Raw genomic sequence first — 13,894 nt, 5'->3', positions numbered from 1 at the left:
CGTGAGAGTGAAAGGTCTGAAAAGAGGGAGAGGAAAACCATCTCCCTGCCTCTTGGCTTGTCTGATCTGGTTGCCAGTGGCTTTTCCAGTTTTGTGTCCTGTGTTGGCTCACCTGGAGCAAGTCCTTTCACGAGGATTTGTCATCACATAGCTGATTCCTTGGGGAGGATGGGGCTGGGGAGGGGGTTCCCTCTGTCTCTCAGTTTCTCTCTTGAATGCTCAGAGCTTGGAGAGCCTCTCTCCCCATCAATCACACCAGAGAGAATTCAGCCTGGAAGCTCGAGCAGCGGCGTGTCTTTGGTGAGCATTTGGTGAGCATGGAGATCTGGGTGCTGAAGTTGGTGCCATTGCTGCCTAAGGAAGGGTGGTGATACTTCATGTCTGAGCCCAGAAACCGCTCCAGGTGCCACCTGCGCCACTTTCTCTTGAGCTCAGCTTGGACCTAGGTAGTGGAAAGACAAACGGGTCAGCAGAGAGGAGCATCTGCTGCTGCTCTGACTTGGTTGTGTGAGCAGCCATGGGCCACCCACCTATCAAAAGATGAAGAATTCTTTTCTAAAGGTCACTAAACTCAACCCAGGCACAACTTTGAGCCACGTAGAAAAGAGGTGACACTCCAGGCAGTGAACTTTTCGAGCAGAAATCCTTGAGCTTCTGCAGAAGAGGGAGCACAAGGAACTTCTAACCTGATACATTGAAGGTGCCACACCACTTAACTTTATCCTGCACTCTGTGAGTAGAATAAGGATTGTTTTTATCACTGCAATGGTTTATGTTCCAAACACAAATGCTTTAACTGTAGCTTGTTTGTAAAGCTGTCAATGCAGCTGTGCTTCTTAGACAGCAGCTCAGGGAGTTTACAGACATCATCTGGTTTACATTGTCCTGAACAAATCTGGCCAATGTCCCTGACCCCTCCTGGAGCTTTCCAGTCCAAATTTTTAGCTAATAGTATCAATTAAAGAGCTGAGTCTCTAGCATCAACAAGCACAATACCAGGATGCAAACCCCAGGACTGGAAACATGGGAAAGGCAAGATAATGCCTGTAAGGTAGGAACATATATACCTGGCACTGGTCTGTGCCTTACAAGTCATGTCAATGCCTCTCTTGGTTTTGGATCATTCCTAAGCTTGTGTGATAGTGCCCTGCTCCATGCAGGCTTAGTGGCACAGGTCTGTGCTGGAGCTGGGCTCTCTGTTGTGCGTGATGTGCACATGGCATCAGTGTGGCTGAAAGCAGCCTCAGAGCTCTAAGAGAGCAAATTTGTCATTCTGGACACTCTTCCTCTCCCTAGGAAGCTGAAACAGAAACCCAGATTACAGCTGCTTCTTTCTTTTCTGTGCTCAGTTTATGGAGATGAAAGTGCTCCAGTTGACAGCAGCTCCAAGTTTTTAGCTGCTCACACCTCCTTGGTAGCCTTCACAATAGGGGTTTAATCAGTCCCTGCTGAATTTCTTATGGGCAGATGGAGTACGGGACAAAAGCACTAACGAGGCTCCATCTTGGCAGTGGGTCTGGTTCTGGGGAGGAGTCACTGAGGTGTTAAGCATGAGTAGAGCTTAGAAGATGGGCTGAAGGTGGTCCTTTTTGATGCAAGTCATATGGGAGTTCTGCTGATGCCATCTCATGAATAAAGGATGGATTCAGCAGCAGCAATACCACAGTGCACACACAAGCCCTAATGTAGTTATTAATTGTGCTGGAGACTGTCAGACAAATGGTTGTTTTTCTGGAGTGAGCAATTTGACTTGGACCCTTCCCATTCAAGATGGTAACATCAGGAATTGGGACACCCTGCAATCCACTCTCCACAAGCATTCAATTTTCCTTGTCTGCAAACATTCACCAAACAATACTGTTGATCTTACCTCCCCGTTGAGGAAACAGTACAGAACAGCCACCACAAATCCCTAGGGGAAAGAAGAGAACAGGGCTTTAGCACCTCCCAGGCTCCTTGCAGCCTTGGAGAAAGGGCACAATGAGAGGAGACTGCTCAGCTGCTGCTTGATTGCATTTTCCCTAGGAAAAGAGCAGGGGAAGGTTGGTTAAGGTGCCTTGCAGCAGATGTATGGGTGTGGGTTCAAAGATTGCTCCAGAGTGGTGTTTAAAGCCATTAGCAGACCTCTCAGCTCTATGAGGCATTTGGTCATTCAGAATGGGGCATCAGAGGCAAGTGAGTGGGATATTAGACCCAACTTTCCTCTTTGGTCTTGTCAGCAAAAACTAAACATGCTCACTGGTACATCATCAAAGGCAGAATGATCTTGGACATGGTACAGGGCTCTAAGCTGCTCCTTCCCATCTCCCCTCCAGTGACACCTCATTTTTGAGAATCTCAGCCTTCACTGCCAAACAACCCCCCCACAAAACAATTATCTCCAGCTCTTATGGTTGCAAACACTGCAGACAAGGAGTGAGCGTTGATCCATTTATCCCCCCAAGGAAAGATGCCAGATGTGATGCGATGATGATGTGGACAGAGGTGAGTTCACTCACCACTGAACAAAGCAAACCACTGACACATGTAGGGGCTGTGGTGACAGGCAGGGCCTGCTTGCAGGCTTTGAGAACACAAAGTGGCCAGAGTTGACTCAGGGATGGAAGCAATGAGATGAAATACAGGAATAAGTGTTCTTCTCGTGCAACAGCAGGGACAAGGTTAACAGCCCAACACTGGAACTGACTGGAGTGAAGCCTGTGTAAGGGTCTCAAAAAGCAGACTTCATCAAGGCTTCCTAGAGATGAATGAGGACAGCCCCAGTATCCATCCTCGTGGGGAGCCTGCCTTCTGTGCCAATGAACTGGAATCTTGCTCGAGCAGGATCTACAGGGAGGACTTGGCTTCTTAACATTGGAGAAAGCTCATGCAGGTCAACTGGTTTAAGACAGGCTAGAAGCCAGAAAGACAATCCTCCCAAAGGTGATTTATCTCACCTTACATGATGTCAATGAGATATAAACTGAACTGAGGTGCTCATCTTTTCTCCCTTAAGTACCCAGGGTACCTAACTTACAGAGGTGCATTTTCTTTACAGGTGCCTAAAATGAGGAGAGAGTTCCTCCTGGAATTCCAGTGAATAACTTTTCCCCCCAAAGTTATAAGAGCAGGATAGGTTATAAGTCCAAGAAAAACTCAGCTCACACATTTCTCCCCTCCCTTGTCAAGCTGGTCAGCCCTGCTGCCAGGGCTGCTGGCTCACTAGGGTGGCTTACCTGGAACGATCCAACCACGAGCTCAAAGACCAACTTAACTTCTGCTTTGAAATTGTCAGGGAAGAAAGCAAACATGATGTAGTGAATGCCAAAGAGAGGAATCAGCAGCAAGGTGGACTTGGCCAGCCTCCTGTTGGAAAGACAAACATGAGTCACAAAGGGAAGAGGAGCTAAAGGAGAAGCTGATGAGAAATCCTGCAGCTGAGCCCTATGCAACCCCCAAAGGTAAATTTGCTGCAGTACATATTTGCTGTTTACCTAGATCATGATGGTATAGCCAGTGCCATGCATGTCAAGTGCCTTTGTTTGCCCTCAGGAGATGTGATATGAGCCCACTTACCCTGGGGTCATGGGAACATACAGCCTTTCAACAGCAGCCTGGAGCCAGGCAGCATCAGGAGGCTGAAGGGAAGAACTCTCTGGGGTACAGCGAAATGGAGGGTGTTGAGAGCTCCTGACATCCCCAGGACTCCTCTGGCCACCTGAGCTGGGATGCAGTGGCACAATGGAAGTGGACCCTCAGCTGGGGACAGCCACTGTAAGGCAGTTCAAACTAACCAAAGGGCAGGCTGAGCATCTCCACAAGCTTGCCCTCCTCCTCCTCCTCGTTAACAGCTCTCATACAGAAACACATCTGCCTCCAGCTAAGGCAGAGTGATCAGCCCTAGATGATTTCTCCTTGTCCCACAGCTTGCAGATGGCTGGTGGTTTCAGATGTGATGACAACATAAAATGTGACATCTTTCTTCCCAGCAATTTCAATGGAGAGATTTCTTTCCCCCCTTCCCTCTTCTTTCCCTCCCACCGGAGATCTTTTTTCATCTCCATCAGCTAAATCATCATCTAGTGCTGTCTTTGTTTGCTTGGGATTTCTGAAAAATTACAGCTTCTGGGAGAGAAATGGTATGTTTAGCTCAGAATAATGACAGGCTACTGCACAATGAGTGTCTCCAAAGGAGAGGGATGAACAGCATTAGTGCATAACGGCATCAGGCTGAGTAATCAGAGGTCTAATTAGGAAAGGGTGATCATTTATTAAATATGATCATTATTAAAATATAGCTGATGGAAATCAAATGAAATCAAGGGCCTAAGGGTGCTGATGGGGGGTTTTGGCTCCCTTGGTCACCTGCAAACTTCCACGTCCCTTTCTCCCAGAGGTTTCTGGAGGAACTGAAGCTACATCTGGGGTGTTGTAAATACTTCCCTTCACCTCCAAAGTCTCACCAGGCTCAGTCCCCTCAGAGCAGCTTCATTTATCTGCCATCTGCATAAGCCCACTGGGAAGGCTGATATGTCAGCTTTATGCAGATGATGCTAATCACTGTATCTCCCAGCAGACCTTTCCAGCTCTTCCTGGGACTGGCCCAAAGACATTTTGACATTAAGGCTGTGTTTGGAGGCTGTGGCTCCTCAGGGAACACCTGCTGGCTGGAAGGCAGCTGGGTGCAACCCATTTCAGGCAAAATGAGTGCCTACAGAAAGCCAAGGAGATTTCCAGGACTTTGTCATTCCCACCACATCCCTCACCAGCAGGCACATGCCTACTCATAGTGAGTAGATCCCAAACCTGAGTGTTCTTGGAGAGCTTTCTCTGCCAGAGGACTGTCATTGTCATTGGTGACCATCAGGGCATTTCATTTATAGCTAAGTAAAATTTAAATAAGATGTTCCTATAATCAAATCATGGAATTATAGACTTATTTCAGTTGGAAAAGACCTTTAAGATCATTGAGTCCAACTCCTCACCTCACACTGCCAAACCCATCACCCACCCATGTCCCTCAGCACCTCAGCTCTGCCGCTTTTCAGTATCTCCAGGGGTGAAGGAGATGGATGTGATGCTACCTCTGTGTACCACATTTATAAGAGACCCTGTTTGCAACCTCCAATGGGTTAGAAAATTTAACCATATAATTGCAGGCAACAACAGGGCCTCAGTTACAGCATTTTTCCTCCTGGATGGGCTTTGGCAATGAAAAGGGCATAAATGTCAAATCTTAGGAGCCATTTCCCCCAGACTGCACACCACCCCAAACCAGTCTCCTGCTCTCAGCACTGAGCTTCCCCACAGCATTGAGTGATGTCTTAGATCTCAGTTTGGCTTCAAGGCAAGGGCCCTCTGACGTTCAAAAGACTCTGCCCCTAAACACTGCAATGAGGAAGATGGCTGTATTTTCTCCCAGGAAGCAGAAGGAGGAGGTAGAAATGCTTGAAAGATTGTCCAAAGCTGGTTGAAGCTACCTGCTGGAAGCCAAACCTCAGTACTTCCACTCTCAGCACTGGGTGTGCTTCTTAGACTTACCCTTTCTGACAGATACACACGGTGACAGGGAATTTAGGTGAAAACCACATCTCCACCAGCCTCACTGAACCTCCTCCTCAAAATGGGAGTGGATGAGAGGGGTCTAACTTTTTAGTCATGCCCCTTGAATGCATAATGGAAAAGTTACCCAGGAAACTTTGATGCTAACACTGATCTACAATCACGACAGAGTAGAAAGAGATGAATTTCGCTCAAGGTTTCTGCTGCAAAAGCAACTTCTATTTGCCTGAAATATTGCTGTCCCATTCTCACATATGTCTCTGTCATTTCCAGAAACCTGTTTTGGGAGATTTGTTTTCACAATTCTCAACACATTAAAGCCCAGTTCACTGTCTGTAGCATTAATGAGTCAGCAGCACACCTGAACTAGCAGCCTGCAGCTAAACTGAAAGTGGCTGGAGTTTGAACGACACTGGCAACATGCCAACATGGTTTTTGTTTGTTGGGGCTTTTTTTTACTTCAATAAAATAAACAATGTAAAATAAACAAGAGAAAGAGGGAGAAATGCAAATGAGACATCTCTGGTGTTGTTAATCTGAAATATATTTCTCTCAGAACTGGCAGGAGGAACCCACACATCTCATTAGCAGCAGGTTGTTTTGCCAAGATTTCTCTGGGTCCTGCAGGCAAAACCCCCTGGAACTAGCAGCAGGATTTCAGGTAAAAAGAGAAGGATATGTGAAAGGATCAGCTACCTACAATTGCAGGTCACGTGCCCCGTGGCATTTGCAAGAGTCTAGACCCCACATGTCTCCACAGCCAGCTCTCTGAACATTAAAAACCTAGGACCACGTGGAGAACTCTCCTTGGTGGGATCCAGCACTCAAGTTGGGACACTTACTACTGATTTCCATAGGAAAGTGTGGTGCCTTATGTGCCACTGCAGTCAGTGCAGTCAACAGAGACTTCCAGATGCTCCAGAGAATCTGGCTGGTGGCCAGCTGCCACTGTGCAAGGTTAGAAGTCTCCCAAAGGTCCTGGGTCCCATGTGCCAGGTCCAGGCAAGCATCTCAAATGTCTTAAAGCATCTCATATGGCTTGGTCACCTATAGGTGAGCAACTGATTCATGCCCTAAGGGAACTTAAGGTGTTTTTCCAGATGGAGAGGGAAAGTGAGGAAGGGTAGGTGTAAAGACCATTTGAGCTTCATCGGTACCTCCTGTTTGGAATGTCAGTGCAGGGAAGTCTGTGTTACTCCCTGGCTGTGCCACATCTGTTTACAAGCTAAAGCTTTTCTTGCAGCTCCCAACTTATTGGAAACTGTGAAGTAAAAAGCCCTGAACCCAAAGCTCAGCATGACCTCCAAGGTAATCTGGGGCATAACCCTTGATGCATGTTGGCAGCACCTCTACCAAGATGAATGGGAGCCAACTGTTCCAGGCTGCTGCTTAGTCCCAGAACATATTTCAATATGCTGATTTAATCTATGCACCTGGCCAAAGCTGTTGCAATCCTGGGGGTACAGAGATACAATGCCCAATTGGAAATACATAAAGGAAGGTGACAGAAAGCACGAGGTCTGGTAACACCAGTGTGTTACGGTGACAGAAGAGGTAATTGGCTTTGGCTGCTGCAGGGAGAAATTAAGGTCAAATACTGGAATTTCCTTTCATAAATTTGAGACTCTCTCCAGGCAGATGAAATGCATAATTTACCATCACTAGAGAGAAAGACTCAGAGTCGTGGCCGGTCAGTATTTAAGGACCGTGTTGATTCTTCTGTCTTGCAGAAGGATGAACTGAGTTCAGATTCTTCAGGGTACCTAAGGGCACTATTCCCTCCAAAGATAAAGACAATTAAAGAGCAGTCACATGTAGACACTGGACCTTTTCAGTTCTTTTCTAGGAATCATTTCATAAATATCTAGTCTAGTTGAAGTGCTGAGCCAGGACAGTGGCAAGAGTCAAAAATAAGTGGGTCTGAACCTTTACTTTATTGGCATTGAAGCCAGAAGAAATCCATGCTCTCAAAATACTGCAACTAAGACCAGTCTGTCCTGGCCACTGAGACCAACGCTGACCTCACCTGTGTGTTGTTCATTGCAAAACAGCTCAAATAAGGTCAACCTTATATCCCTGAAATAAGAGCATTATGTCAAGCAAAACCTCTGAGACAGTGGTGCTTCTCAACAGCAGGCAGAGAGGAACCTCATGAGGTTCAACAAGGGCAAGTGCAGAGTCCTGCAGCTGGGAAGGAACAACCTTATGCACCAGTACAGGCTGGGGGTCAAACTGCTGGAGAGCAGCTCTGCAGAGAGAGACCTGGGAGTCCTGGTTGATAATAAGCTAAATATGAGCCAGCAATGTGCCCTCGTGGCCAAGAAGCCAATGGCAGCCTGGGATGCATCAAGAAGAGTGTGGGCAGCAGGTCAAGGGAGGTTCTTCTCCCTCTACTCTGCCCTGGTGTGGCCTCATCTGGAGTCCTGTGTCCAGTTCTGGGCTCCTCAGTGGAGGAGCTGGGAAGTGCTGGAGAGAGGCCAGAACAGGGCCACCAAGATGATCAGGGGACTGGAACATCTTTCATACGAGGAAAGGCTGCGGGAACTGGGGTTGTTTAGTCTGGAGAAGAGGAGACTGAGGGGGGATCTTATTAACATTCATAAATATCTAAAGGGTGGGTGTCAGGAGGTTGGGACATCCCTCTTTTCTATAGTAGATAGTAAGAGGACAAGGGGTGATGGGATGAAGCTGGAACACCAAAAGTGCCACTTAAACATAAGAAACAACTATTTCAGTGTTTCAGTGAGGGAGCCCTGGCACAGGCTGCCCAGAGGGGTTGTGGAGGCTCCTTCCTTGGAGTTCTTCAAGACCCACGTGGACATGTTCCTATGTGACCTGATCCAGGTGACCCTGCTTCTGCAGGGGTGTTGGACTGGATGATCTCTAAAGGTCCCTTCCAATCCCTACCATTCTGTGATTCTATGAAACGTGTTGAATTAATCCAATCTAGTTTAGGGGTCTGCTAAAGGATAAGGAAAATTTACCCTAGATTCTACTGAATGTACTGATTTTCTAGACCTCTCTCCATTTGAAAAAAGGAGCTGAGGGTAACTAGATCAGAAAAAAATAGGCCATATACCATGGGCAGCTACTCTCTGTTCTCCATCAGGGATCCTCTGCCTTGAGAACCCAATAAATGTTGCATAAAGAAAGAAGCAGCCTGTTTTGTTTCACAAGCACTACTGCTGCTCTTACTTGTCTGTTCAAACTGACCTAAAATGCTGTGTCTCCCCAAAACCACACAATATAGCTGTGAAAGTGAAGGACTTACGAATATTGGCTGGTTTCATTATGTCCAACGTCCGGGGAATGCAGCTTCTGGACTAAGATACGGATGATGCAAATGAAGAGAATGAAGTTCACCTGTCAGGATGGAGAGAAACAGAGAGAGAAATCAAAAAATACAGCATTTTTCTCTGCTGGAAAGAGCCCATCATCAGAGGGGAATTTCTTTCACTGCAATATGTTTGCCAAGCTGTTGTTAAAAAGCCATGAGCAGAGAATCCCCCCCAACTCTGGGGGTACATAGTAAACCGACACAGGATGGCAGCCATCTTGGGCCTGACATCAGCCTGCTTGGGACTTTGTGTCATACATCCCAAGTATGATGATGTCAAACCCATAGAGCACAGCTATGCACGACGTCCTGCTGCTTGGGGGCAGTGCCGACGACAGGGTGGGGAAAAGAGCCTCGGGAGTGAGCGGAGCGATGGATGTCAGAGCCCTCGGGAGACAGTGACATGAGGCTGTCTGCTGAGCGTGCCAAAGGCTGAGGCAGTGAGCCAAGGAAACCAAAACGAAACACAAAGCAGTATCCTCTCCAGCAGGCCTCTGCTCAGTGCTGTTGGGCATGCCTGCTTTGGAGACAGCTGGAGTTCTCATAGAGCAAGGGGTAGACCTCATCAATGCAGCAGAAAACGTTCTCTCCGAGGACATTGGACCAGAGGAGTGTAGCTAATACCTAGATTCTAGATAGTGCTTTTCACTCCAAAGATCTCAAATTGTTCCATCAACACACTCAAGCAACATAAACCTTATTTAGTAGCGAAGGTGCAGAGCTAGGAATGGCAGTTTCCTAATGGCATGTAGTAGATGGCATGGACTGAATGCAAATCTACTTGCTTTTAAGGTCTTCATGCAACATACAGCAGAGAAGGGCTGAGAGATTTCTGTGGACTTGGGTTTGTTTAAGTTTGCCACATGACCTCTTTATCCTTTCACAGTTAGCAAACACACACAAATTACTCTGACTTTTAAAGACCTAAAGGCTGGAAGGGATGGTGTTAGCAAGACAATCTGATTCCCTGCAAAACCAGACTATACCATTTGCCCCAGCCATTCCTACATTTATCTCAGTGACAGGTGAATGGAAGAGACTGAAACACATCTCTCATTTTGACATTCTTTTGTCAAAGGCTACAAGGGACTGGAAATGAATTGTATTATGTGTTATGACATATTGTTTAATCACCTTTTCTCCACCCCAGGCCATTTATCATCATTTCTGTTCATATTGATTTGCTTACATAAATGGTTTGCAGCTGACGTAGTGGCAAGTCAGATTTATTAGTTCAAACCACTATTACCTAGATCAACTCGTGAGCATTGACAGCACACAACCTGCAGGATTGAAGGTAGGAATGGAGCAGTTAAATGCTGACTGTGTTGGCCTGTAGTGCTCAAGAGCAAACATGGGCATGGTTCAGTGGGGAGTCAAGTGGAATGTGACCTATAGACTTAGGACAGCCTTAGCATTGCATGGTAAAATATATAGCTATCAGGTAGAAGTTGTTTTCAACCTAGACCATAATCAAAGGCACTTGAGCTGTTCCCACTGCTTAGCCTCTCACAAAACACTTATCCTAAAAATCTTAGATACATATTCCTTCCTTCCATTGAGATCTACACCTTATTCCTATGGACAGTGGAGGAAATGCTGCATTTCTCCCTGAAGAAACCTGCTGTTCATCAGATAGCAGTTATCAAGCCCTTCCTTTGTGACAAACTGATGCAACATCTGCAGGAGGAGCATCAGAAATTGCAGTGTGAATTTTGATTTATTGGCCAAAAGGAAACACAGACTCATTGATCTTAGGACAGTGTGTCTTTCTCAAGCAAAAGGTTATGTCAGGAAAGGGAAATACCACCTATAGCTTTCTATGATGACACAAACATTTTGGGATGTGTCATCTAAGTATGGTATTTCCTTTCACTGAGGTGAACAGAGCAAGATGTAATTATTCAAACTGCTTCAGTTTGGAATCCCTGTGTGACAAATGCTACGTTAAAAAAAAAGCCATCTTATAAAGGTCATAATGTACATGGAAAAAGAAGAAAAACGCCTCTGTTTAAAAGAGATATATTTGGGTTGATTTCTGTTGCATTCCTTTTCTTCCCTTCCCATGTATTTTCCTTCGTGTAGGAAAGACTCAAAGCCAAGTTTAACTACTCAAGTTAATTTGATTTTAAGTGTTGGCTGAGGCAAGTTGAATATTCAACATCCAACTCTGAGTTCCTTGGAAGTGTCATCATTTCTGTGGTCAGGATTGATCATATCCAGAGAAGTAAGAAGTTGATTCATCTGGAAATTAGCCAGGTTTCTCCAGAACTTACTTTAAAAACACATGGCTGGAATTCAACTTTGTATTGGATGCTATAAGAGAGGCAAATATCTGGGGGAATTAATCTAATCTCTTTTTATCTACATAGAAATTCATAGTAAAACTCATCCCATTTTACTTTATAGTGTTGACATCTACAACTGAACCAGTCATCCTGGGCTCTGCATGTGGTTAACTCAAAGAAACTGAAACATTCATGGCACAATTCATCTGATGTAATTTAGACATCCACTGATTCATTAGACATGATGAGCCTTTCCTGGATCTCTAACCACGTTCTTCAACCTCCTCTGGCTACATACATCCATGGCAACTGCACCAGAGTGCCCAGAGTGACTAGCTGTGATGGAAGTGGTCAAAGTTAAACCAAATGAGCTCCACTTTGTTTGACTGGTCACTGAAACTCTTCCCATGGTCAATGCTTATGGTAAAGATGTTTATCTGGAAGGTGAGCTTCCTCATTCTAAGACAGACATTCAACATCCAGGGAGACTTTATCCCTTCGCCTCCCACACTTAGTATTAAAGATGGCTTTGCAGCCAGGAGAATGGGCTGATACTTTACCAAAATAGACACCAAAATAGGAGTTTTAATGATCCACCAGAATGGGGATTCCACTACTTCCTCCCAGCACCTAAAAAGAAACAAAACCAGACTTAAAACATCAAGCAAAGCATGCAAGCAGCTATGTAACCTTCTCAGGTACTTGGTTTCTCTAAAAGCTAAAGATAGCTACGCTAGGATATGTGAAGAGGACTAAACCTGATGTGCTTGAACTGGGAAGACCTGGCTTTGAGTACTGGCAGGTTATAGTTGGCCCAGATAGTTGTGAGCTCTTTTCTCCGTGGTAATGGATTGGGCTGGAGTGTGTTATATCAGGCTGAATGTGGAGAAGGGTGGTGATTGACTTAGTTTCTCGTACACTGAGGTCTCTTACAAGGAAATGCTATCAGAATCACAGACTCATCAGGCCTCTAATGCTATCCAGCATCATGGAGGGGGCTTTTGTTAAGCACAGAGCAATCTTCACCATTAGCAAAACAACCATGTCCTTCTCAAAAAGAGGACTGACAGCCTATGGTGGGATTACTCTAGCTAAATCTAGCTAACTGCATCTGAGCTACAGATCTATTCAGAGAGGTCCATAGTGCTCAGGCTGCTTCATCCTGAAGCCAAGAATTGTCTGCAAACCACACCACTCACCTGGGCCACCTGGAGTGATATTTTAAAGCCAACAAGGGAATGATAGAACAGGAATGAAGTGGAAAGGTTGGGGGAACTGGGCCTGTTGAGTCTAGATAAGAGGAGACTGAGGGGGGATCTCATTTACAAATATCCCAATGGTGAGTGTCAGGAGCTTGGGGCAGCACTTTCTTGTGTTGCATCCAGTGACAGGACAAGGGGTGATGGAAAGAAGCTGGAAGACAGAAAGTTCCATTTAAACATGAGGAAACTGTTTCAGTGTTGAGCTGAGGGAGCCCTGGCACAGGCTGCCCAGGGAGGGTGTGGAGGCTCCTTCTCGGGAGGTTTCCAACCCCACCTGGACACGTTCCTGTGTGACCTGATCTAGGTGGGACCTGCTTCTGCAGGGGGTTGGACTGGATGATCTCTACAGGTCCCTTCCAACCCCTACCATTCTATGATTCTATGAAATGACTCATATTGCTTGGGACACATTTATCTGTAGACCTCACAAGTTTCAGGTGATAAAGGTGAGTTTTTAGGAGAGCATTAATGAAAACTGGTATTTGCTCATGTTAGAACTAGATTAGTGGAATCTCCTGTTGACTATTTCACCTGGATTCAGCTCTCCTAGTTAAAAATGTTGACAGTGCAGGTAACAGTAGATGGAGAGGAGCACTTTTAGGGCACAGTTCCTGAGACCTATTTTAGGCATCAGCTTTAGGAGAAAAGAATTGTATTCCATGGACTACAGTGACTAAATCTCCACTAGCTATAAAAGGAGACTAGAGTGAATTGCTTACATACAAATGCTTATACTTAGGTGCATGCTGCCCTTTCATTTAGAATTAAAGTGGACCTAATTACATCTGGTGCACTTCATTTTTAAAGCAAATTCAGGCAGCCTGAATGAAGATCACTTTAATTTGGAGTTAGAATGTTTAAATAGAGGCTTAATGCTGTTTAACCAGTCTTGCAGAATTATGTTTTATCTAATCTGGATTAATTCCCTCTAATTTTTCTCTGTAGGTAATTTTAGCATGCAAAAAGAAAGAAGTCTATCTTAGGTATTAGCATATCCTGTAAATTCACACTCTGTTTTGCTTGGCACAAAAATATAGAGCTTGAAAGCCTCCAGAAAATGCAAAGCACTCTGTATTTTTATTAAGAATTGCTGGGGCTCAGTGGGAATATATAGTAAGAAGAATTGGTATCCAGATGGGTGAAATTCTTTGGTCTCTATCTCATTGGAGAAGCTATTTATTAACAGACTAAATAAGATCAGTTTCATGCAGATAGAGTGAAATCATAAGTCAGTAGCTCTCAGTAAATGTGTTAGCATGGCTATAAATGAGAATTTATAGTAATGAGACATCTGAGCTGTTTCTTTTACTGAAATAAGGACAAATCAGGGCATATTTTGGAGAGGGGGAATGCACAGGAGAAAATGGAGTTACCCATCTGCTGCAAATGCAAGAGGTGAGGGCATGGACAGTGAGTACATAATAAACACCTGATTCTGTAACTCTCTGGAGTATTTACTCATAAAA

At 45.2% G+C, this 13,894-nt stretch overlaps 1 protein-coding gene across 1 annotated transcript in view; it reads right to left on the bottom strand.

Moving 5' to 3' along the window:
* Positions 1–250: 250 nt before the first annotated feature.
* The window catches only part of VIPR1 (vasoactive intestinal peptide receptor 1), a 101,023-nt gene continuing 87,379 nt past the window's right edge, over positions 251–13,894 (bottom strand). Inside the window, exons 9-13 of the mRNA XM_061996643.1 lie at positions 11,727–11,796; positions 8,813–8,904; positions 3,216–3,345; positions 1,871–1,912; positions 251–442 (exon numbers count right to left, since the gene is read on the bottom strand). Of these exons, the coding sequence (XP_061852627.1) occupies positions 251–442; positions 1,871–1,912; positions 3,216–3,345; positions 8,813–8,904; positions 11,727–11,796 (526 nt within the window). The remainder of the gene's footprint in view (positions 443–1,870; positions 1,913–3,215; positions 3,346–8,812; positions 8,905–11,726; positions 11,797–13,894) is intronic.

Source organism: Colius striatus, chromosome 5 (genome assembly GCF_028858725.1).
Source record: "Colius striatus isolate bColStr4 chromosome 5, bColStr4.1.hap1, whole genome shotgun sequence".
Classification (NCBI taxonomy): Eukaryota; Metazoa; Chordata; class Aves; order Coliiformes; family Coliidae; genus Colius; species Colius striatus.
The sequence above is the reverse complement of the archived record's forward strand: the minus strand, read 5'-3'. Positions and strand labels throughout refer to the sequence as shown.